The sequence below is a fragment of the Mytilus edulis genome, chromosome 2 (genome assembly GCF_963676685.1).
Source record: "Mytilus edulis chromosome 2, xbMytEdul2.2, whole genome shotgun sequence".
Lineage (NCBI taxonomy): Eukaryota > Metazoa > Mollusca > Bivalvia > Mytilida > Mytilidae > Mytilus > Mytilus edulis.
The window spans coordinates 21,385,584-21,411,038 of record NC_092345.1 but is presented as its reverse complement, the minus strand read 5'-3'; the positions used below and the strand labels follow the sequence as shown (position 1 = coordinate 21,411,038).

The following is a 25,455-nucleotide window of genomic DNA, read 5'->3' as shown; positions in this document are numbered from 1 at the left end:
GAAAATCTGGTCAGATAACTGCTGTCAGACATACATAAACAACTTATATTTTTGATACACAAAATATAATTGTCCTACTGCTTCCAATAATTGAAAAACAAATCAAATAAAAAAATAAACTTGACATTGACCAATGAACCATGAAAATGAAGCCAGGGTCAGATGATACCTACCAGACAGACATATACATCTCACAATCATGTCATACATCAAATACAGTTGACGTATTGCTTAATATAGTATTTGAAAAACTGACCAAAACACAAAAAATTAATATTGATCTATGAAGCATGAAAATGAGGTCAAGGTCAGATGATAACTGCCAGACAGACATGTGCACCTTACAATCATGTCATACATCAAACATAGTTGACATATTGCTTATAGTATTTGATAAACAGACCAAAACACAAAAACCTAACATTGATCTTTAAAGCATGAAAATGAAGCCAGTGTCAGATGATTCTTTCCAGACAGACAAATACACCAAACAATCATGTCATACATCAAATATAGTTGACATATTGCTTATAGTATTTGATAAACAGACCAAAACACAAAAACTTGAAGCATGAAAATGAGGTCAAGGTCAGATGATAACTGCCAGACAGACAAGTTCACCTTACAATCATTACATACACCAAATATAGTTGACCTGTTACTTATAGTACTTGAAAAACTAACCAAAAAACACAAAAACTGAACATTAACTCGATGTTCAATATATATTTTTACTCCTGTTTCCTACTAATGCTTGTATTAATGCATTGCTCCTAGTAGTGTCACATTCTTTATAATTTTGTGGAGTCAAAATTACATATAACAAAGAGTTTTAATCTATCATTTATAATCATTGCAATAGAAGTGGTCAATAAAATATAATGTTTTGATAATAATCAATATGGCATCCATCTTGGTTATCACTGGGTCATGTGTTATCTTTTTAATTTTGACATCAATATTTCATTCTTCCGACATTCCTACAAAACAAAACAATAAAAATAAAAATAAACTGAAACATTGTATTTTAAATAGGTAATAAACTTCTTCCGGTCTTATGCATATTTGAAACTTTTCACAGGGTTTAGAAAGAATTCATACTTTTGAGCTGAAATTTTCAAAATTCATAATTCTCTTTTTATTATAAGTCATTAGCATAGTCTCAATTTTTCCAAACTCTGTATTTATGTCAAAAAATGTGAAACTGCTATGGTCAGCCCCTGAATTCAAGATAAAACGCAGTTTGATATTTTTCACAGATTTTGGTTGACACTCTGCTGTTTCAGCAATTTCTTGTACTGTATATACCTACATTTAAAATATGCATTTTCTATTGGTATTATTGCACTTCAAACCCTTAATCTATCTGAAAATTGTCTCAATGGTGTTAAAGGTAACTAAAGATGACTGATTTTTTTTTAATTTGAATAATACTTATCAAAATACAATAAATCTATATTATGGTACCAATACATACCTCTTTAAACTCTTTGACTGTTTTGAAGTAAAGTCTTTGTTTCTCAATTAGGTCAAGATGTTGATCATTTAATCTGTCACGCTTCATTTTCTCCTCCTGCTTTCGTTTTTCAACCTTTATAAACAATACTCAATAAGTTAAGAGTACATAAAAATTATGTTTCATAACTAATACATTCTTTTGAATGGCTAACAACAATCTTGTGTCATTCTGAAATTAACCTTCATTTTAAAATGAAATATAACATTCATGATGAAACGTCTTTCCACAATAAGGTTCACAGGTAAATGAAAAAAAAACTTGATAGAAATCATTTTCATAATCCTATCCAAAAAATGTAATTATAAGTATCAAATGCTTCTTTTAGTAATTTTAAAGGGTACTAAAACTGTTGACCGTGTGCATAATTTTAAAATGAACCCGGAACAAAAATGTACTTCAGTCTACACTTTAACACCCCAATAAATTTACAAAAAGAAGCATTCCATTTTTATATCCATCACAGAAGATGGCTTGTTGTTTTGTACATAACTCAGGCTGCTAGTTTTCTCCTTTAAAATGGTTTAACATTTTGTAATGTTGAGGCTCTTACTGTTTACTATTTAATATGAATTTTGCTGATCATTGAATGCTGTGACCTATATAATTGTTGACTTTACCCAGGTAGGTCTCATGGATTATAGATGTCTCATTGGCAATCATACTTCAACAACTAATTTTAAATTGGATTTATTTTCCACAAACCTTTATTTCTTAATCATCTCATTTTACAATATCATAATACTTTTGTTAGGCTCTGTGTTAGGGCCCTCACTGACTTTAAGATAAAGAAGAACAGCAAAAAGGCACTTCTTTTGCTTTTTGTGTTTTTTTTGTTGAGATTTTGAGCCGTGGATTGATATCCCATATACCTTCTTTTTTTATAATATAAGTTTTCCGTTTCAGATATTTTACATACTTTGGCTTTGTTCTGTTTAATGCCCTCAACAATTTGTTCAAACTGTTTCAAAAACTGCTCCTTAGTTCCTTGTGATCCCATAGCCCTAGAATAGAAATAATAATGAAGAAAACTTGGTGTGAAACTGTCAATATCTTATCTTTTTTTTAATCTATCAGATGTTTAAAAAATATGTACATTTTTTTTTAACTTAAACTAACTGAATTTCTAGAAAACGATTCTGTAAAGTTCAGTAAATATATTTATTGCATAGCAATATAATATTTCCCACAAAAAGTAACCAAAAGTTAGCGTGCAATAAATTCCGATATTGCACTGGTGCAATAAAATCTTCAAAATTTGTGACGTCATCAACGACAAAATCTTAGTTTATACCAATATTTACTTTCAAATATTATATTGCTATATAATTAAAGGGTTTTTGCATGAATATTGGGGAATATTGTCCCTTGTAGAACATATATTGCACTCGCAAGCTCGTGCAATATAAAATTCTACTCGGGACAATATTCCCAGATATTCATGCAATAACCCTATAATATTATTTTATAAATAGTTAAATAAAAAATTATCAAAATTTATCATTTTCACAAAAATTGGAACTAAATCTTCAACTGAAGAATGCTGTTCTGTTTTTGTGATAACTGTGCATATAGAATATTTAGCAAAATTTAATAAGTGATCCAGTGAAGATCTCTAATGACAGCCAAACTATAAAACACATGTTGGCTGAGAAACTATTTTATCTATTTTGAACATGCACTTTTCAAAACATAAGAGGCGCACAATTCATAACAGAAATTCTAAAAAATAAATCTAAATACCCCTATTTATCAAAAACTTTATTAATGGTTTCGAGGAACCCTGTGTATTGCCTGCAACTGGTGCTGTCAGCAAAAGAGTTTTAACAAAAATGCTGACTATCAAAATATTAACACCATTTATCAGTAAAATATAGAAAAATTAATGATAAAAAAGTAAATTTTGGTCAAGGGTCCCTTGATAATGAAAAATCTTATGTCCAAGTGTCTTAAAATTCCACTTACCTAAATAAGTTTTACAAAAATATTGCTATCTTAAATTTTCAATTCCAGAATGTTCCTAAATATCAGCAGCAAACACAACTTATATGAAGAGTATGTAAGATTGATAGAAAATTATATTCAAAATTTAACTCTGGATATATTCCTTTGATAACAAAGAAGCTTTAACAGAGAAACTTTGTTATAACATGTCTTAGTATTTCTGAAAACTTACTGTGTAAAAGTATCATGGACAGAATTCAGCAAATTAACCTGCAAAAACAATTGTCAATATATAATTCTAAGGACATATGTAATAATCTTAACTATACATCTGACAATTAAATACAGAGCATACAAGTGTAAACCGAAAACAAAACATCCAGGTCAGGGCTCTCAGTCATAATACTTAAATCAGTACAAAATTTGTGCTGGAAACACCAAATCCAATATTTAATCTAGTCAAATTGCAATAATCATACTTGAGGATTTTTTTAAAACTACAAGATGAGATTTTCACTTGTTAAATAGTTGAATTTGAGCAAAATATTTAATTCAATTCATAATATTAATATGTTTTTATTCAAAATGATTCAACTATAAACTGCAGCTTAATTAACCAGTATATTCCTTTTGAAAAATTGGTCATAATTACAATAAAATACATGTATTAGCCTGAAATATCATATTCTATCAAATCAAAACATGTTATCTAAAAAGCAGTGACAGTGGTTCAATTAAATATAAACTTATCTATATATAAGTTACACCTACCTCTTTATTTAAGTATAACTTTGTGTCATCTAGAGTATTGTATAAAGTATAAAACTGTTTCGTTTCTTTATGTGTGGAAGAAACTGTAAAACACAAAAGTTTTTCAACATAACAACTTAAGATTTTTAAAAAGTAACATTCTTTAACAGCCTAGATAGGTGGTTTTTCATTTCTGTATTCTTGACTTTTTGGTAAATTTTTCTCTATTTTTTTTTTAAATTTTGGCCATGATTCTTTATTCTTTATATTTAAGAAGCCCATTTTTTCTTCTCTATATTTTTTTGTCCATTTTTCTCTATTCTTATTTTTCTGTTTCCCTATTTCTTTTTCTTACCAGCAGTCGTGGATCTAATGGTTTTAGGCTTAACAAAATAACAGCAATTTTAAAGCAAACATAATGCAGTCAGTAAAAAATATTTGGCCATTATTTTACCAATATTGACATAATAGCTATGTCAATGGTAGTATTTTAGCCATACAAGGAAAAGCAATGTCAGTGCCTTTTAAAATAATATTCAAAATTTTAAATTAGATTTTTTATGAGTTAAATTTTATGTAAAGTGTTATCCTCAATAACAACTTTTAAAGTTGTGTAACTATATCTTTTATTGTTCATGTCTCAAAGCAGTCTTAATCTTTGACAATGGTATCTAGTCTTTTGAATGTTAGATTTTTTAACTATCGTCTGCCAGGGTTTGACATTTTTCTCTTCATTTTCAACATTCATAAAGGAGTAGGTCCAGTAAGACCTCTTTTTGGCCCCAAAATATAGCAGTTTTACAAAATTGTTAAAATGTAAACTTTTAGTTATTTATTGGAGAGTAGAATGCTTCTGCTACATAAATATGGACTGTTTTTGACAATACAATGCATATATCGGGTACTAGCACCGTTAAGTCATGCTAAATTACTGAAATCTTCACTATTCTAGCATTTTAGTTAAATTTTAGACGGTTTTCGTGTAAAACGAAAGTGGCCACATTCGTGTTCATCCTTAATATTAAAATGTTAGTTGTATTTGATGATAATACATAACATATATAAAGGTTGAGGATGAACACGGATGCGGCCACTTTCATTTTTGACAAAAACCATCTGAAAAATGACATTTTTCAGCAAATTTGGTAGATTTTTCCTATTAGAGCTTGAAACGGATCGTTTTAAATGACTAAATCAGTTAAAATTTTCTACATAAACTAATTGATTCAAATGAAATAGACACTTAAGTGTTTAAAAAGTGGTCAAAATCTTTCGTCAGATGAACCTGAAATTTGGGGCCAAAATCGGTCCTTACCGGACCTACTCCTTTGGCAGTCAACTCAGAACATTTAGTTGTTAACAAAACATTAATCACAACCCACATTCACCATTTCAGATTTTTGCAGTAAATAAAATAATTTCTTCTCAGCACTGTACATTACAAAGAGAATGTAGCTTACTTTGACTATATAATTCAATGAAACGTCTCTGATATTGACTTAACTCAGCCCTTGATGGAACCTCAAAGAGAATGTAACTTACTTTGACTATATAATTCAATGAAACGTCTCTGATATTGACTTAACTCAGCCCTCGATGGAACCTCATCAATCTTTCGTTGCAGTACTGCAATCTCTCTTGTCTTTCTTGCCTTTCAAAAAAATTATATAAATAATGGCTAGATTACCATGAAATTTTTAAAATCCCTCTACAGTAGTTCTTGTCACTTTATCCTCAACTGTTCTGGGTAACTTTAATAAATCACCAAATAGTTTCATTTCTGATAATGATTATTGACAATCTAGAAAAATATCAACTTAAAAAAAAATATTTGCTCCAGCCATAACATGCATGCATAAATAGAATTTTGCTTTAAACAAGTGTATAAATAAGATGTACATAAGAAATTCAAATACATTCCATATGTTATTGTGTCTCTCATGTCATCAAACTTTTTTCATCATTTGTCTTGAATCATATCTGAATGTATATGTACTTTAGAGAAACTACACAAAAAAATAAAGAAATTTAGAGGTCAACTCATAGTCATATACAATTGATAAGTATAAACAAGCTGTCAATGCCTGTAATTTTATCGGCCTTCACGGTTTTATAATATTTCATTAACTTAAGTAACCTTATCTGACTTAAACCAAACCTACTTACAAGTAACAGCCTTATCTTGTGTAGTTTCTCTTTGTCAGCTTCATACTGTTTATCTATAAGTGACACTCTCTCCTGAAATACACACACTTTTTTCAATAATATGACAATGAAGACTACAACATCTGTATAAAATAACACAAACTTGTTGATTATTGTGTTTTGCAATAAAGCATGGCGTCTTCAGGACAAGTACAAGATTTTTGCTTGGTTTCTTTTTTTGTTGTTGCCTATTCTGAACATCGGACTCTTTATTTTTTTTTAATTGGGTTTAACTGTGCAGTTTGCTGTGTGTTTCTTAATTCTACATTGTCTGGAGGTATAGGGGGAGGGTTGAGATCTCACAAAACATGTTTAACCCCACAGCATTTTAGCATTTTAGCACCTGTCCCAAGTCAGGAGCCCCTAGCCTTTGTTAGTCTTGTATGTTTTTTAATTTTGGTACATTTGTGTGACATCCATCTTTACTGAACTTGTACACATTTTTTTTAAGGGGCCAACTGAAGATCACCTCTGGGTGCTGGATTTTCTCGCTGCGTTGAAGACCCATTGGTGACCTTCAGCTGTTATCTGCTCTTTGGTTAGGTTGTTGTCTCTTTGTCATATTCCAAATTTCTATTCTCAATTTTAGAATAAAAATAAATGGTGCAATGTTGAATCTGTGGTAATGCCGTTCATATTAAATCAAGGTAAAAGTATAAGATAACTTTCCATAATTTTAGATTTTTTCATTATTGAAGGCTATCTTATACTTTTATCTTTCAAATGCATTAACTACCTACAAGTCCAATAAAAAGATTGAAAAGATACAAAAGGGGCAGTAAAAAACCCAATTAACAACGAAAAGACAAACAACTGCCCACAAAACATCTCATTGATATCTAAACAATGTGACAGGAACCCAACCAAAAAAGATAAGTAGTTTCCGCTCAACTATAGGCATTTGTTCCTCATCGCAAGGACAACTCAGCAATAACTCTCATCCAGTGATGTCACAGTCAAGGTAAAAAAGTTCTGAGATAAGAAGCTCTTTTATTAGATGTTGGATCAACTCACTGGACAAACTTCTGCCTAAGTTTTGTTCTAAAAGTTGAAAGTTTTACTTTCAGATTCACAAGTTCATAGCAAATGCATATCTGTATATTAAAAAATGATTGTTGTTTCAATATTCATGCAAAATATGAAGGCCACTTGCTCTCATATATATTGGAAATTATTTTACTTTGGAATAGCAAAAAATAACAAAGTTTCAATAATTTCAACTGGACAATACTTTTAACAAATATTAGATCTAACTTTTATAAGGCAATTCAAACTAATATGTTATGCACTGAATTTATTATCTAAAGTCTTTTATACATATGATTTTCATTAAGACTAAGTATATGTAGTTTACAAAAAAGCCAAGGTATGAGAACTTTGAGAACATGTGAGCTAATTTTAAAGAATTTTGTGGCCAGGTGAGCTAATTTAAAAGAATTTTGTGACCAGGTGAGCTAATTTAAAAGAATGTTGTGACCAGGTGAGCTAATTTAAATGAATTTTGTGGCCAGGTGAGCTAATTCAGACGAATTTTGAGGCTAGGTGAGCTAATTTTAAAGAACCTTGTGGCCAGGTGAGCTAAAACTACCTTGTCTCCTGAATCTTCCTCAGAAGTCTGTGCTTTTACTTCCTCTATTTGACCTTTCAACCTACTCATTTCTTCTTTACAATGAGATTTGAATTCCTGTTCTTGCTTCTTAAGATTTTCATTCATAGCAACAAGAGATCTCAGTGTTTGCAGAATGCTGTAAATACAATGATAAAAAATTGTAACTGATCTTTAAATATGAAAAAGAAGATGTGGTATGATTGTCAATGATACATCTGTCCACAAGAGACCAAAATGACACAGACATTAACAATATAGGTCACCGTATAAACCTTCAACAACGAGCAAAGCCCATACCGCATAGTCAGCTATAAAAGGCCCTGATAAGACAATGTAAAACAATTCAAACGAGAAAACTAACAGCCTTATTCATATAAAAAAAAATAACGAAAAACAAATATGTAACACATAAACAAACGACAACCGCTGAATTACAGGCTCCTGAGTTTATTCTTGTTTTTAGCGGTTTCACCACTGTTGCAGGAATGAGAGGGTTGAGCCCTTACAAGCATGTTTAACATTGCAACAAAAAGTAGCACCCAGTAAAATCTGTTATATATTTTGAACTATCTTTATTCTGCATATAACAACTTTTGTGGTTTGAAAAATTAGAAAACTTTAATGAAACAAAAAATACTTATTTTTTGGTTAATGTAGCTTATAAACTTACAAAAGATAAGCTTCGTAATTTCATTGACTACTGTAAATTCAGAAGTTATTGCATGCATTTATTATTGTGAATTTGTCATTTTAGATTAAAATGTGATCATCATCAGTTTATATAAAAGATGGATTATATACCTTTGGTTCTCCTCGGTTTCTATTTCATTTAATTTGTCCATTTCTTCATCTATCCTAGCACTTCTGGATTCTGCCTAGAAAGAAAATTAAAAATTTCACCCATGGTTATTAGAATAATTCTGTTTGAAGAGATAATAATACTTGGCATGAAAATTCAATGAAATTGGGATCAATTACTTTCAGTCAGTACTGTTTATCAAAGGCAATTTAAGGCATTAAAAACAAAAATAGTAAACAATTGTATATCAAGATAATGTCATTTTTCAAAAGCTATTTAGATTGTATGTTTCTATAACAACCATGCAGAGTAAAATTTCAAACTCTTTTTATGATGTAGATTTTGAGATTAATTCCATTGTTTTATAAAATACTGTGACTACTAACCTCTTTATACTTAGCCTGTGTCTCTAAATAAGCTTGGTGTAGCTGGTCATGTTTGGATGTTATCTGAAATACACAAGTATAGTTTAACTAATAGAATAATATTCTACTGTAAAAGAAATAATTCAAGAACATATATAAATGTATTCTCCTTTTATTTCAAATTAAATATCATCTTATGAAATCAGGAGAAAAAAAAAAGAAAACTCATTAATAATACCAGGCTTGCACTTTAGTACACCAGTCACACATTTCTTCTATAAAATCAGGGAGGCTTATATAATACGAGTTAGATTACAAAGTTGAATAGAGAGCTTAAAAGTCTTCTACATTTATTATGACACTAGTACTTCAGACAAAGTTACCTAAAGCTGCATGTAGCATTGGAGTATAGCATAATAGGTTAACATACAAACCTCATCAAGTTTAGATTTCTGTTGCTCTATTTGTTTTGACATTGCAGCCTTTACACGTTTATGTTGTTGTTCTCCTCCAACTCTCTCAGTCTTCTCAATCTGCTCAATTTCTGATTGCTATAAATAGAACATGTGTTTAATACATTATCAAAACATGGTTATTTATGACTTACAGTAAGGGTTCTCTATATCAGATTCTTATTCTTCTAACTTTAATGTACAAAAAATTGAGTGATAAAAAAAAAATCAAAGAGCTGAAAGCTCTGAAGAAAAATGACGCCACTGTCTCTAATATTGGGATAGTTTTTATGCAAGTCTTGATTTTCACGTACCGTAATTAGTTTAACAATGCAACATGTATCGTGAGCATATAATTGATATTCGTATATGTGTGTGTGTGTGAAGTGAAGGTGACAACTGGCTGTTTTTTTAAGACAAATGAATAGGTCAAGACTAGCTGAATTGTACAAATAAATACCATAGAAAGGCTTGTATATTTCTCACTGGTACATAGTCTGAATACGGGTCCGTTCGCTTCCATTCACGTTTGCGCCCACTCATTTTCACCCCCTTTCACTTTCACACCCTACATGTTCGCACCCAATCTTAATTGGTTTTGTGTTTAATAACTCTGTAAGCAAGTGTTTTCTTATAAGTATAATTGTTGTCATTGTCTCAAAATAAAGTAAGACAGCAATTTTTTTTTGTGTTGAATAAATCTTAATCATGTTTTGGATAGGGTATTGCTAAAAATAATAATAATCCTTTCTAAATAAAGTGGTATTTTGTTAACGTTTTATTTTGTGTTGAATAACTCTTAATCATGTTTTGGTTAGTGTATTGCTATAACTTGTTTCATTGACTTGTTTCAAAATGAAGTGAGATTCTGACTATGTTTGTTTCTGTGTGTTGAATAAATTTTATCATGTTTTGGTTATATTAGTGGATTGCTATATTTTGGTGTCTATGTTTTATTGTTTCGTTGTTTCAGATCAATGGGACAAAGCTGTTAAAAAAAATTATCTTTTGTGTTTTTTCCTTTAAAATCTTCAATGTTTTACTCATACCAAGCTATAAATACATTCAGTATTTACACCAAAGCAATTTAAAACAACAACCATGATTTTCCAATTATTCAACTTGAATTTGAATTAAAATTGGGCACGAATGAGTAGAGTGTGAATGTGCGAACGTGTAGGGTGCGAAAATGTATTGGGCACAAACAGACCTGATACCACACAGTCTGAACCCCCTTCTCCCACAAAATATTAAGTAAATAATCTTTTTGTTACTGCTATCAAAGGTCTAATGAAACTCAGATAATTTCAAACATTTGTCAAAGAATTCTAGTCAAACCGGCACCTAGTTAAATTGGCACCTGGACAAATCATCACCTGGTTAAAATCGACATCTGATATAGTCAATTCGTCACCCATGTTAAATATATATTTTTAACAGTATTTTAAGCAATAGGGTAAAAATAAGAAAGGGCTTGCCAGAATTTTTTTCAGTATTAAAGCAAAAAGAGTTAAATACTAACTTTCACATTTTTGGGTGTTCATGTACATTTTGTATATATTTATTTTTCTCAACTAAATGACTTTTTTGGTGTAGTTTTAATGATATATATATATGAGTAGTCCAAATAATTATTACGTCTGGCAAGGCTTTTTTAATTTTATTCTGGAACACTTTCCTATGACCGCAAGGCTATATTATTTTTTTTTCTGGGACGCCTTATAGGAAGGCGTCCCAGAAAAACAATAAAATAGCCTTGCCAGACGTCATAATTATTTTGACTAATACATGAGATATTGGGTATTTTTCTGCATTATTTTAACCAGTTGAGCATTTTACAGGATTGTTGGTTTAATGCTGTATAAACTTTACTGAAAAAAAAAACACCTTAAATTTGCTAATTATTTTGCATGAAAGTTTGATTTATTGAAAGGGACTCATAGTTTTCCATTTTATTTTAATAATTGACTTGTTTTTACAATTACACAAATTGTCTAATTGTTAAAACAACAGCTTTGGTAAGGGCTTCGTTGTTTACCTTTATACACAACATTATTATATTCACTTTCGTTTCGTTGTTTACCAAAATACACAACAACATATTCACTATGTACTTGGTAACAGTAATTAATTAATTGAATAGAAAATATTATAACAAATATTATTGGATGCCGAATTGACGTCGAATAGGTGCCGATTTGACTAGATGCCAATTTAACCAGGTGCCGACTTGACTTGTACGTTTCAATTCCTCTGCGATCGTTTGCGGTATTTTCTTGAGAAAATCTATTTTCCATCATCAAAGAGAAGAAGAAACTGCTTTAAAATGATTCTAGAACGCTTCATGATTGTTAAAATAAGTTTAATTCACTCAAAAACAATTTTAAAACTTGCGATGTTTAAGCAGGAAGTTTCCAAAGCATGTGTAAAAGAAGAAATTAACCGGTGAGAGTGAAAATCCGTATATGACAGATATCCCTATAGTACGACTTTGAAAGTAAAACAGTTCAATCCTTTTGTAAAACAGTCTTTAATATACCTTTCACATTAATGTTTGAAGGGTCTTAAGCTTATTCAAACCATATAAGTCGGTATGAAACACCAAAACGGAATGAACAATAACCGATTACGTTTTGTAGTTTACAAATTCAAAAACTGGTTTCCGTCAAACTACAACACTTTGTTCGAGTGTAGTGGAATTCAAGTAGAAACCAGTGTAAACTGGGTCCTGGCTGATTTAATACTACACAATGATGCATAATGATAACACAAGCAGATTCCAGTTTGTATGGAAAATAGTAAATACGAAACCAAGCGCGGTAGGCAGAGAAATGAAATGAAGTTCAGGTCGGCAGTTATGGAACAATGACTGCGTCATTTTCCAATTATAAAAAAAATCATTCTAAAATAATTTTTTAGCAAGTGATACCTGAAATGAAAAATGTAATTTTCTGTGTATTTTGGGGCTAGAAATAATACTTTAAAAATGAAGTTGTTGAATTCTTTGGAATAAAGTTATTGGTCAGAATGTCTTCAGCAAATAGTGGTCAATTTTTATTGTAGGTTTCCAAAATTTTGGAGAAAGTGAATCAGAAGAACTGGAAATCAATTTGGAATGATCAAATCATTATATTAAATTACCATGGAAACTATTTTTAAAAAAAAGTGATAGTAATGCAACAAATCTTTAAAAAAAATTGGAAAGCACTTCAATGAAAAAGTCAACATGCATTTAAAAGACAAGAAAATTGCATCAAGTTTATCATCTAGTTTGGGATTACCCCTTCATAACTTATTTTTAAAACAGAACAATACAAACATTTTACGATCAGTTGTCCTTCAATTCACATTATCTATTGTATGTTATGATATATAAGAATAATATTGAACTTGGCTGCATGTTTAAGCAAATTGTAAAACCATGTTTCTGGAATATATTTTTGTTAAACTGTTTAAATTTTATAGCCAAACCTTATCACAGGGGTGCATATCATAGATGTTTTTTGGGCAGAAATATATGCTAGACTGGCATATATTTCTGCCCCAAACATCTATGATACACCCGCATGTGCCCTTATTGTAATAAGGAATACTGATGTCATTACCATTCAACTCGAAATTAATGAAAAATCATTGAAAAATAACCATGATGCAATAATGTAATTACTTCTACTGTTGTAAATTGCACATCAATCTATACTTCAACATAACAAAAATAAACAAGTTTCAAAATCTTCATGCAATGGATCCCATAAATTATAAAGAAATGGAAATAACTTCTGTGAAAGATAACTATCTGAAATCAAATGTCCTTAAATATTTTGAGAAAAAACAAGAATGTGTCCATAGTACACAGATGCCCCATCCGCACTATCATTTTCTATGTTCAATGGACCGTGAAAATGGGGTAAAAACTCTAATTTGGCATTAAAATTAGAAAGATTATATCATAGGGAACATGTATACTAAGTTTCAAGTTGATTGAACTTCAAATTCATCAAAAACTACCTCGACCAAAAAACTTTAACCTGAAGCGAGACAGACAGAGGGACTGACCGACGGAAGAACGGACAAACTGACACACAGATCAGAAAGTATAATGCCCATAAAAGGGACATAAAAATGTTCCAAGGAACAGGAAGTGCTACTATCAATCCCCCAAAATACTGAAAACAACACATAATAAATTTCTTTTGTTCAAAGCACTTTCCCAGAAATTACCTTCATAAGGAATGCTGAATGTCAAACATTTGGAAGTTAAGATTGTATGAGAGCTGAAACAGTTGAAGAGCTAAATAACCAAATAGGACCTACAAATAATAGACATATCCATCTACTGTCTTTGCCTGAAGTTTTAAATACATTTCTGCCATTCTCAAGAATAAATATTCAGCTGAACAGCTGCCTGAGGCCTTTAGAAAAAAGTATAGGTATATATTATGGGTATTTACTACATAGTGTATAAAATATCTTTAAATATATTTTGAGAGCTCCAAAGAAAAACTTTTTGTAGAGTAAGTGCAGCAAACAAGCTAAAAAGATAAATATTGTGTTAAGTGGCTGATATTTTAGGATATTTTTATGCAGAAAACTTGATATTCCGCTTATTGTGCCTTTTTCCATCTTTTCCCCTATCTTAGACAGTTTTAATGTTGTTGTAAGTACAGCTTAATATTAATGTCTCCTCAGATGTCTCAATGCTGGTATAAGAGAATTAACTAAGTACTGAACAGGGTGATATAGGTGTAGATGGAAAGGATGATCAGTATTGACTATCTAATCTATAACTTACTTTTTCAGCATATTCTGTATGTATCTGTTGTATTTGTTCACTCTGCATGCTGACTATAGATCCTACGGCACTAGCTGTTAGTTTACCCTGCCATGCAAACAAAAAAAATAACTTGCATGCAATCAAATCAAAAAAGCATAAAAAACATTTATTTCATCATACTTTGTCGTACATTTAACAAGTCATACATATATAGTAAGTTGTTGAAATTATTCTTTTAAGAAAAAGAAAGGGATCATGAAAAAGACATTAGCTTTTCAATTAATCAGGTTTATTATTGTTGTATATTCCTGAATTAATGTACTGATCATATATGTTTGATAGGTTCATCTAGCTTTATTTAAATTTGTTTTTTACAGTTTAAATTCTTCTACTACCATTTTACCTTTTGGAGGGATCTTGCAAACCAAAAACAAAACAAAACTTGGCCATATTAAGATCACATTAGAACTATTTCTCTATCAAATTATTTCTAACCATGCAATAAAAGATGGATATGCATTACACTGCAATCTTTTTGAAAAAACATCACAAGCTAATTAAGTCAGACATATTTTAATGCAATATATTTATTTAACACCTAAATCAGAAAAATAACATAACTACTTTATAAAGCAGACAACATGTATACAATGGATTCATTTATTTTTGTGTGCACCAAATTTTGTTGATAGAGTAAAACTTTTCTTTTTTCATGGATATATAATTTTGTTGATATGCAAAAGTCTGCATATACAGAAAATGCATAATTCCTAAAAAAATATTAATTTGTTGTTCACCTGGTATAAAAAATGGTATCCCAACAATAAATATGAATCCACAGTAGCATAAGTCAACTTTTAGCCTAGATTAATCATAAAACATGTAAAATAGCCATACCTCTTGAATACCCATAGCTGACATTCCTGACATCAACATGGCAATTCTTTTCTGAAACAAAGAAAATACTTTTAGCCAAATACTTGATTATGAAATAATAAATGGAGAAATTTATCCATGGGACATGATGATGCCCTGAGATAGCATACACCTTATAAAGGGACATAACTAGAGAACTGTTAAAGTGACACCACCCAATATCGATCGCAACATGATATGATGTAACTGTTACTAATATGGATATAATCATGGATTACTAATACAAAATGATAGCCATTGATCATATCACACATACATTTTTTTGTATTAAGTTATAAGTATATAATAAATGCTTATATTTTCATTAGGAATTTTTTTTATGAGGTCTCTGATCCGTTCCTCTGATTGGTTTGAGATGTTTCTACAAGCAGACGTTAAATAGTGGATGACCCTTTGATAGACAACATAAAGATGTGGTATCATTGACATTGAGACAACAATCCATCAAATCAAAATGACATGATGGTATGTAAAGTTACTATTAGCCTATATAATAAAAACATTTAATAGCATCAAACAATAGAAGATCATTTGTGTTGGCAGAATTTTTATTTTACCCGTTAGAGCCTAGAAATTGATATCTGTATACATACTGGATAAAATATCTATAATATTGAGTTATTGACCCAATTTTTTAAAGTCTTAAAATATATATAACATACATGTGACAGAGTTGTCAAGCCACAACTGGAGATTTGGAAATTTTCAGCTGGAGTTTGGGACTCATAACTGGAGTTTTTTTAAGACCTTTTTATCGACATACCCAAGATTTCTTCGTGTGTGTTTAAACTGCATATCTTCCTTTTTTGTTAAAAAAAAACCAATGATTCCATACCTTCAAGCACCTGCATAGCCATTTTTACTTAGTAAAATAGAAGATAAGGGGGGGGGGGGGTGTTCAAATATTTATTCATCATATATAGTTCAAAGATAAAGTGATCAGCCATCATACATAGTTGGCAAAAAGTACCTCTGATTTAGCCACATTGTCAACTTTAGTACCACTACTGAACATGTTTGTAACAGAAGGTGTTGAATTGATAGAGTTGTGGGCTTTCTGGTGGGTAGCTGTCTCCATATTTTTGGGAAAGTAATTAGGTCCCCATAGTCAGCTTTGCATGAAGTGTAGTAAGCATGGACTTGCACCATTTTTAAATTTGGCTAGATACTGTGTCTTCTTTAATATTATACTTGGGTATATGTTTTTGGTGATAACATGATACAGTTTGTATTTTGTCAAATTATATGACAAAGTGAAACACACTTTTATAGTTATTCCATTGGCCTAAATAAAAGACAAGCCATAAATATCATATTTGAGTTGATTTTATTGTCTTTGAGGTTCAGTATAAACTAAGTCTGTTCCATGTTTTCAACAGCATCAAAATTTATTAAAGTCAATGTTCATACAACTGTTCCATTGTCAGTATCACTTTTAATCATCCAGACATGTATATTTAACTAGCTAGTTGATTACTAGGTAAATGCCAATCATCTTTTATTGTTGTATATACAGTCTAATCCTTAACACCTTCATTGATTACTCAAGGCTATTTTTGCTATTTACTTTTTTGACACAAATTCCATTACAGGAAACTTCCGTTTTTCTCGGACTTTTCCCATATCAATTTTAATAGAGATTCTCTGAGTTTTTCCCTGTCTGTATCTATTTATTTTGTAAACAGAAATGTCTACTGAAATTTTTTTGTGATTGACATTTTCAAAAAGCGGAAGATTTCAAATTTTAACGGGAGGGACGGAAGAGGGTCTGAAAAACGGGAGATTTTAACTCCCGCCAGAAGAATCACATGTATGCTATAAATATACCTCTTCTTGTGCTTGTAAATCTTCTTCAGTTGTCTCCCCTCCCAAGCCTGCTGCTACAGCACGTTTCTTTGCACTTTTTTCACTTTCCTGCAAATTGTATATTAAACACACAATTATCAAATGGCTAATTAAAATAAGAAGGTGTGGAATGTTTGTTAATGATTCAATCATCCATCCAAGAACAAATGATTTGAATATAAGCAATTATAGTTAAATGTACAGTCATCAACAATGAAAAAAAAACCAATACCAAATAATCAGCTGTAAAAGGCCCTGACATGTGAACATTTCAAACAAGAAAACTAACAGTGTTATTTATCACAATAGAATTTGTGAAAAATAAATACGAAATTCCTAAACCAACAAGAATCAGAGAATAACATGCTCAAGGATTATATCTTTTTTAAGTTGCAGAACACAGAATATATTCTTATTATAAATTAAAAACAACCTTTACAATAATTTCACTTTTATATATTATCAAATATGTTTTCTTAAATTTGATATACCATTTCTCTAGTTCTTCACTTGGTCATTGAGGAGTGTAAGAAGATCTGTAATCAATTAAAGAAAGATAGAATTGACATGATTACATTAAACCGTCCTTGTTGAGAAAGATATATAATAATTTGTAAGACGGACAATAATTTATGTCAATAATTTTTCTGTTACCTTTTCTTCCTGGTCGGATTTACTGATTCCATAACGTCTGGAAAAAATAATTAACATAATGTTTGTACTTAGTTATAAAAATAATTAACATATTGTTTGTACTTAGTTATAAAAAAAATAATTAACATATTGTTTGAACTTAGTTATAAAAAATATTAACATATTGTTTGTCCTTAGTTATAAAACAAGAATGTGTCCATAGTACATGGATGCCCCACTCGCACAATCATTTTACATGTTTACTTGACCGTGAAATTGGGGTCAATACTTTAATTTGGCATTAAAATTAGAAAGATCATATCATAGTTAACATGTGTACTAAGATTCAAGTTGATTGGACTTCAACTTCATCAAAAACTACCTTGACCAAAAACTTTAACCTGAGCTTCACACTATCTTCTTCTTTGTTCAGTGGACCATGAAATTGGAGTCAATACTTTAATTTGACATTAAAATTAGAAAGATCATATCATAGGGAACATGTGTACTAAGTTTCAAATTGATTGGACTTCAACTGCATCAAAAACTACCTTGACCAAAAAATTTAACCTGAAGCGGGACGAATGAACGGACGAACGGACCAGAAAACATAATGCCCCTCTACTATCGTAGGTGGGGCATAAAAAAAGTTTATGCTGCTTTCTTTCCATAAAACCTTTTTCATTTCATAATTTCTGTAAAATTTTCAGTTGCTCTAGGCAGGAATTCAAGTTTTACCTAAGCTTTCAACAAATCAGTGAAATGTTAAACAAATTATTTAAGGGCTGATACAGACACAGAAGAAATCTCACAATATTGATTAACCCTTTCACTTATTGCTGCCCAGACAGAAGCTACTCTGAGACGATGGCTTCCCTGGCTTCTATTACTCAAGTGGGAGATCTTCATAATAAATGTCAATAAAAACTTGTTTGTAGTTATTTGTGTATTTATTTCATTCACTAACACCATGTTGATGATGTTCACAGTTTTGTTCATGTTTTAATAATTTTTTCTTCTTAAAATATTCAAATTTTCAAATTTTCGGCATTTTCTAGGTGAAATTCTCAAAATTCTGCTCTTTGACCCCAAATCGTAATTTTTTTAACCCAAAACGGCAAAATTTTGAAAAATTTTAAGAGGCTGTACAAATTCCTCACACTGAACGATGTCCATTCCAAGTGTTTTGTACTTAAAACGACATTTTTTGTCAAAAAAGTATACTAGTTTGGCTTCAATTCTTCCATATTCTTTCAAAAAAAATGTTCCCTCATTTCAAATTCTCGTAAATTCCGTAAATTTCCTCTGATTTTGACACGGTTTTCAACAAACGGAAGCGCCATGTTTACTCTTTCATCCGGGTATTCATCAAAGAAAGATAACTCATGTTTGCACTGTTTTGAGCGGGAAACATAAAAGAGGTATTCCGATCCCGTTAAAACGGGACTCATCGTCAGCCGTCTGAAGCGTGAATCCCGGTAAACAGGGACTCATCGGCGAAAGGGTTAACCTCCAGTGTATGAAATTTAAAACCAACATTCAATTTTTTTTGTAAATACAAACCTTCCATATTCTAACAATGTAGAATGAACTCTTGTTTCTTCATCTTTTAAGTTTTCAGCATCAGGTCTTCGATACCTTCTCTGTGGCTTGTAATTCTCCTGAAATATGTGTTACATTTTAGACACAAGATTTATAGATTATCGTTGATCATCTCAACAAGATTGCCAGTACAGAGAATGCGAAAAATGCAATTGAGTTGAGATGACCAATAATAATCTGTTTAACGCTATTTTACCTATGATGATGATGTCAATTTCATGTTAATTTCCTTAGCAACGCCACATGCCGCCTTAGTTTCTAGCGATTATTTTCCATCTCAAGTGAGTAGCATGATATGAACAATTATCACAAAAAATAGATCAAAGGAAAAATGCACAAAATAGCGATAATAGAGTTTATAACATAGCTGGAACTACTGAAACAAGGTCCCTATATATATCCTTTTATTAGAAATATTTTTCTTTGAATTATCAGTAAATGTTGTATATTATATTGCTGTTAGAACTCTTAGAAATTTAACATACATGTACTGCAAATACATGGGGAAACTGTTTCCCTGTTTTGAACTTTTTGTACAATTCTTTATATGAATATACATGTATACATGTACATGTAGAAGGAATGTTAGTTGGCTCTTGTTTCTTATTCTCCTGTATAATTGCATGCATTCTTAGTTCTTGATAGTACATAGAATAACATCTTCAAATTTATCAAAACTATTCAGAAAGTTATTTCCCTGATTCAAACGGAAGTATTAAGGAGCATTCATTCATTCATTATATTTTCAAATAAAAAATAGACAAAATAGATTATTTTTTTAATTTTAAACACAGAACTTGGAAGGAAAATACGACTGATTTTTTACTCCTTCCATTACTTTTTGTACTGTGGAATCATTATTATTTGTGGGATATTGTAAGTTCAGAAATTATTGCAACCTTTTATTATAGCGACTGTTCAATGAAAAGCACAAATGTAAGATTGATTATTGCAATTTTAGGAAATGCTATATAGAAATACTGCTATCAAAATTTGAAATGCAACTTTTATGGTGAAACCTATCTCTTGCAGATTTAAGCAATGAAAAAATCAAAAAACCATAAAATTGTTCTTTAATCCATGAAATTTGGTAATAAAGAAAAATGAATGAATCCGTTTATGACAGTACACCTTTCCTATATAGCATGGATGAATCCGTTTATGACAGTACACCTTTCCTATATAGCATGGATGAATCCGTTTATGTCAGTACACCTTTCCTATATAGCATGAATGAATCAACAGCAATTCGTAAGAAATGTAATATTACCTTTACATTGGCGACTGAGTCTGTTGATTTTTCTATTAATAACTCAAATGAAACATCCTATAAAAGAAAATGTTGATGTAAATAAAATTATTATGTATATAATGACTGCTTCAATTTAACACATGCATGTATATTTATTGTTTACTCATTAACTCTAAAACATTTCAACTGTTGATGTACACATAATTTATCTTGTATACAATTTAATTGGCCATGGCAGTCCTACAGTTAAATTTTAAGGTTCTTTTTAAGTATATGCATATGACGCACTTTACAAATGCTTTAATTTGAGTTACTGTTTCAAGATAACAGTTATATTGTGTATTCATTAATTCTAGAAACTCTCACAATTTCATGTATGTCTTCGAAAAAAATCAATTAGGCTGAAAAGCTTTAAATTTTTGAAAATTTTAGAATTAAAATATCTACTTGACTTGACAAAAATTATTGAATTGTTTCTGGGTTTTTTTTTAGGTAATGGCTTTTAAAGATTTTGAGTAAAAATTGTATAAATTATGTATTCAAACCTCTGGTGTTTTATGGTTTTTATTGAATTGTGACACTGAGAAGGCCCTGATGTAATCTCCCATTTCTTCTTTTGTTTCCACAGCACGTTTCACCAACCATTGTACAACAGGATAAATGTGTATAAAATCCAATCCCTGGATTTGATGAGGTTCTATTCTGTGTGGACATTTCATTTTTGGTAAAACAGCTACAATCTTTTCTGTTAGTGCTCTGAAAAGACCAGCAAGATATTAAGCTTTATTTCTGATTATTTAACACTGATTAAGTACTGTATTAAATTGAGTTGAAAAATACATGCATCTTACTACTTACTTACACAGATACTTATAAAAGGTCAAAGATTACAATCAAACATAGTCTTTTTAACAGATGTAGTTCATACGTATTTCTCGTTTTTCAATTTTATATAGAATAGACTTGGTTTTCCTATTTGAATGGTTTTACACTAGTAATTTTTGGGGCCCTTTATAGCTTGCTGTTCAGTGTGAGCCAAGTCTCCTTGTTGAAGGCTGTACCTTGACCTGTAATGGATTACTTTTATAAATTGTTACTTGGATGGAGAGCCATCTCATTGGCACTCATACCACATCTTCCTATATCTATAGTCCTTTTAACAGAGGCTTGATGTCAGCTCTTTCATTATATTTGATCCACATTTTGAATGAAAACCGGTTTGGCTTTCATCATCATTATGCTATATTAAAGAAAAGTCGGATAGCAGAAATGTAGACCGAATAATCTGTCTCTTGTGTGGGTACATTTGTCATTTCATATTTTCTTTTCATCATTTGGCTATTTAATTAATTTTTTTTTTATTTTGTGTCCACACGGAGACAGAAAGTGCGAAATGTTGCCTGATGAATATACTTAAAACTGTTTCAATGATTACAACTTAAAATCTCAGAGGGTAATAAAGATCCTGTAGAACATAACTCACATTTTCTGTCCAATTGTGGAATTTTCTTGAAAAAGCAGATCAACATCAACATCAAAATTACAGGTTGTTATACACCATGTCATACCACCAACTACCTTCAAATAACAAAAAATAATTAAGGTGGTACCTAACACTACAGGGAGATAACTCTGTAAAGTCAGCTTAACGTTTTAATTACGTTGTGTTGAAAGGGAATATTAAGCTTCTCAATGATCAAAATTGGTGTTTGTCCCAGTGTAATTTTTCTGACAAAATGGTTGGTTCAAAATTTTCAAAATTTTTATATTTTTGTTAAAGGGTAAAATTTTATGAAAATTAAACGAGCCAAATTAATTTTAGTGAAAGTTTTGGGTACCACCTTAAAAATATATCAAATACTTTTATTAAATTTAATACAGGTGCAGCACAAATGGTACAGAAGTTACAAATGAAATATTTTATGAAAATGTTTATTTCAGGCCATTTCATTGAAAACAAGTCAGCAAAAAGTTGAATATTGATTCATACAAAGATGTCCATAAACATGTTGAACTCAGCAAGACTCATAATTTCTAATAAGAATCAATATAATAAAGTAAAGTTTCTGTTATATCTGTGATAATATATGGCTTGAAGCATACTTTATCAAAGGGAGATTAAACATAATTTTATTGTACTTTATCAAAGGGAGATAATCCTTTAATTCTAGCTCTAAAGTATCCTGCAGCTAACAGAAGATCCAAAGTCTGACCAAGTTTAACATCTTGCTCCTCATCTTCTCTGATATCAAACTGTAAGACAAAAAGTAAACATATGAAGCAGTGAAATGGGTAGTACAGCCATACACATGAAAAAATTATTAAAGATCAATGGCATACCCGCCTACGAAGGACAATTTGGTTACGCATACCCACATGCGGATACGCCAGACACTTCCATATTAAAATTTGTTTATTCAATATTACACAGTACACTTTTAGTGAAAGAAAAAAATGCCCATCAAAATTAAAAGGATTTTATCTTTCTCAAAAATTAAAAGGATTTTATCTTTCTCAAACACAAAATTCATTTAACTTTTATAAGTCTACAGGATGCTGGGCCATTAAACTCTTTCTACTGTACACGTCTGTTCAGGGTTGGCAAAAAACCCGGGTTTTATGAGTATTGCCCAGCCCAGTGGGAAATACTGGGAAAACCCGGGTTTTACTGGGTAATACTGGGCAATACTGGGTAATATAAGATACTGGACTGAATTTTAAAGAAGATTCAGTAATAAAACACAAATACAATACATTAAAGATTATATAAACCTATTTTTAATTATAAATAAGTTTACTTGTTTGAGTCTTATAAGACATGTACATGCATGTACAAATTTATACATTTGAGAAAGAATTATTCTAACATTACTCTGAGATTTATTTTTTTCAACTAAATATAGCTACAATGTAGTATAAACATGATATAAAGTATTTAACAATTACATGTAAGAAAAATTATTTTGAAGTAATTTATATGTACAAGTGTACAAAACTCATTAAAAAGTTCATATTCAGATTTGAACACAGATATGTTTATATAACAATAAGCAGCCTTTTCATTTCTATAAGAGTTAATGACAAGACCCTCTAGGGTGTTTGTTTAGCAATCATAATTGCATATATAGCAATTTAATTTACAATCCTCATAAACACTGCAATAAGGCCATAAAAAAAGAATAGGTTTGTTTGCCCAAACCCTACTGACCCAGAAAAAAACTGCCTACTGAAATTCTTTTATTGTCCTGATTTGAAGAAGTTTTTTTTCAATCAGAAAGGCATGAAGACTAATAAACACCCGATACTTCCATTTCTTTTTTTGAAAAAAAAAAAAAAATGCCTACCTACCTACCCACTGTCTCAACCTTTGGGTAGGGTTTGGGCAAACCAAAATATTTTTAATTGTGGCCTAAAATGTTTAGATTATTGAAACAAAGCTTGAAAATAAACAAGGAATTGGGCAAATCTTGCATTTTGCCTACATAGCATTTAAGTAGAGAAGAGAATGAACTTAAATTTTTAATCACCTAGAAATGACTCTCAATGGTTATCTGTATAAAATGTAGCTATAATACTATGAAACTACAACAAGTCTTTACTACATTGTATTTTGTGTTGAAATAAGCTTAAAAATTCTTATTGCCCAGTATTGCCCGTTTCTGGTAGTATTGCCCAGCCCCGGAAAACCGGGGTATTCCCGCCCAGTAAAACCCCGGCGAGTAATAATTTGCCAGCCCTGCGTCTGTTTGCGCCCAATATACTTTCGCACCCTACACGTTCGCAACTCGCACGTTCGCACCCAAGGTCCGTTCGCACTCTACACGTTTGCGCCCAATTCTAATTCAAATTCCAGTTGAATAATTGGAAAATCATCATTGTTGTTTTTAATTGCTTTTGTGTAAATACTGAATGTATTTATAGCTTGGTATGAGTAAAAGATTGAAGATTATAAATGAAAAACACAAAAAATAATTGTTTTTAACAGCTTGGTCCCTTTGATCTGAAACAAATTATTATGAAACAATAAAATATAGCAATACACTATTATAACCAAAACATGATAAAATTTATTCAAGACTTAAAAAAAAAACGTAGTCAGAATCTCACTTCATTTTGAAACAAGTCAATGAAACAAATTTATAGTAATACACTTACCAAAACATGATAAAGACTTATTCAACACAAAAGAAAACGTTGACAGAATTTATTTAGAAAGGAATATTATTTTTTATAACAAATTACACTATCCAAAACATGATTAATTTAAGATTTATTCAACATAAAAAAAATGCTGTATCACTTTATTTTGAGACAATGAAAACAATAATACTTATATAAGAATACTACTTAATTACAAAGTTAAAATTAATTGGGCGCGAACATGTAGGGTGCGAACGGACTTTGGGTGCGAACGTGAATGGGCGCGAACGGACCCGGATTCCGTCTGTTTGTACTCCGACTAATTTTCTAGATCAGTAGATGTAAACATTGGTCATTGCCATCATTTTCGGAAAATTTGAACATTATTAGTCACTTAGGAAAACTTTTCACTCTTAATAATCAATTTTGGGAAAAATTAGGGAAGTATATAAAGTTTTGAACCTCTGCTTCATTGCCGTCTGCGTCAAGATTTGCAGGCAGCTTTGAACCTGTTCGTGGTCTTCCTGCAAACACACTCCCACTGGCTGCCATTTTGAACAATGTCACATGATCAAATCGTTACTATTTTTAGAACCGGCAAGTGTAAGCGGCTTTACAGTTCGCGAGTATTGA

General features: G+C 30.7%; 1 protein-coding gene across 4 annotated transcripts; it reads right to left on the bottom strand.

Annotated features, from left to right (window-relative positions):
* Nucleotides 1-830: 830 nt before the first annotated feature.
* Nucleotides 831-25,423, bottom strand: LOC139511689 (coiled-coil domain-containing protein 93-like). 4 transcript variants are annotated; one of them, XM_071298708.1, is made up of 22 exons: nt 25,285-25,423; nt 22,822-22,935; nt 22,166-22,260; nt 21,228-21,438; nt 20,701-20,757; nt 19,392-19,489; nt 17,850-17,886; nt 17,178-17,264; nt 15,312-15,362; nt 14,433-14,519; nt 9,623-9,739; nt 9,210-9,272; nt 8,826-8,899; nt 8,004-8,160; nt 6,377-6,448; nt 5,814-5,861; nt 5,671-5,731; nt 4,232-4,314; nt 3,693-3,730; nt 2,436-2,520; nt 1,478-1,591; nt 831-980 (listed from the first exon to the last, which is right to left on the bottom strand). In XM_071298708.1, the coding sequence occupies exons 1-22, from the start codon at nt 25,372-25,374 to the stop codon at nt 936-938; spliced, it is 1,884 nt and encodes a 627-aa protein (XP_071154809.1). In that variant the 5' UTR covers nt 25,375-25,423; the 3' UTR covers nt 831-935. The 4 variants fall into 4 exon arrangements, with proteins under 4 accessions (XP_071154809.1, XP_071154811.1, XP_071154807.1 ...); XM_071298710.1 differs by lacking the exon at nt 14,433-14,519; XM_071298706.1 differs by lacking the exon at nt 5,671-5,731 and having other exon boundaries at nt 5,753-5,861; nt 25,285-25,422.
* Between the last annotated feature and the right edge of the window lie 32 nt (nt 25,424-25,455).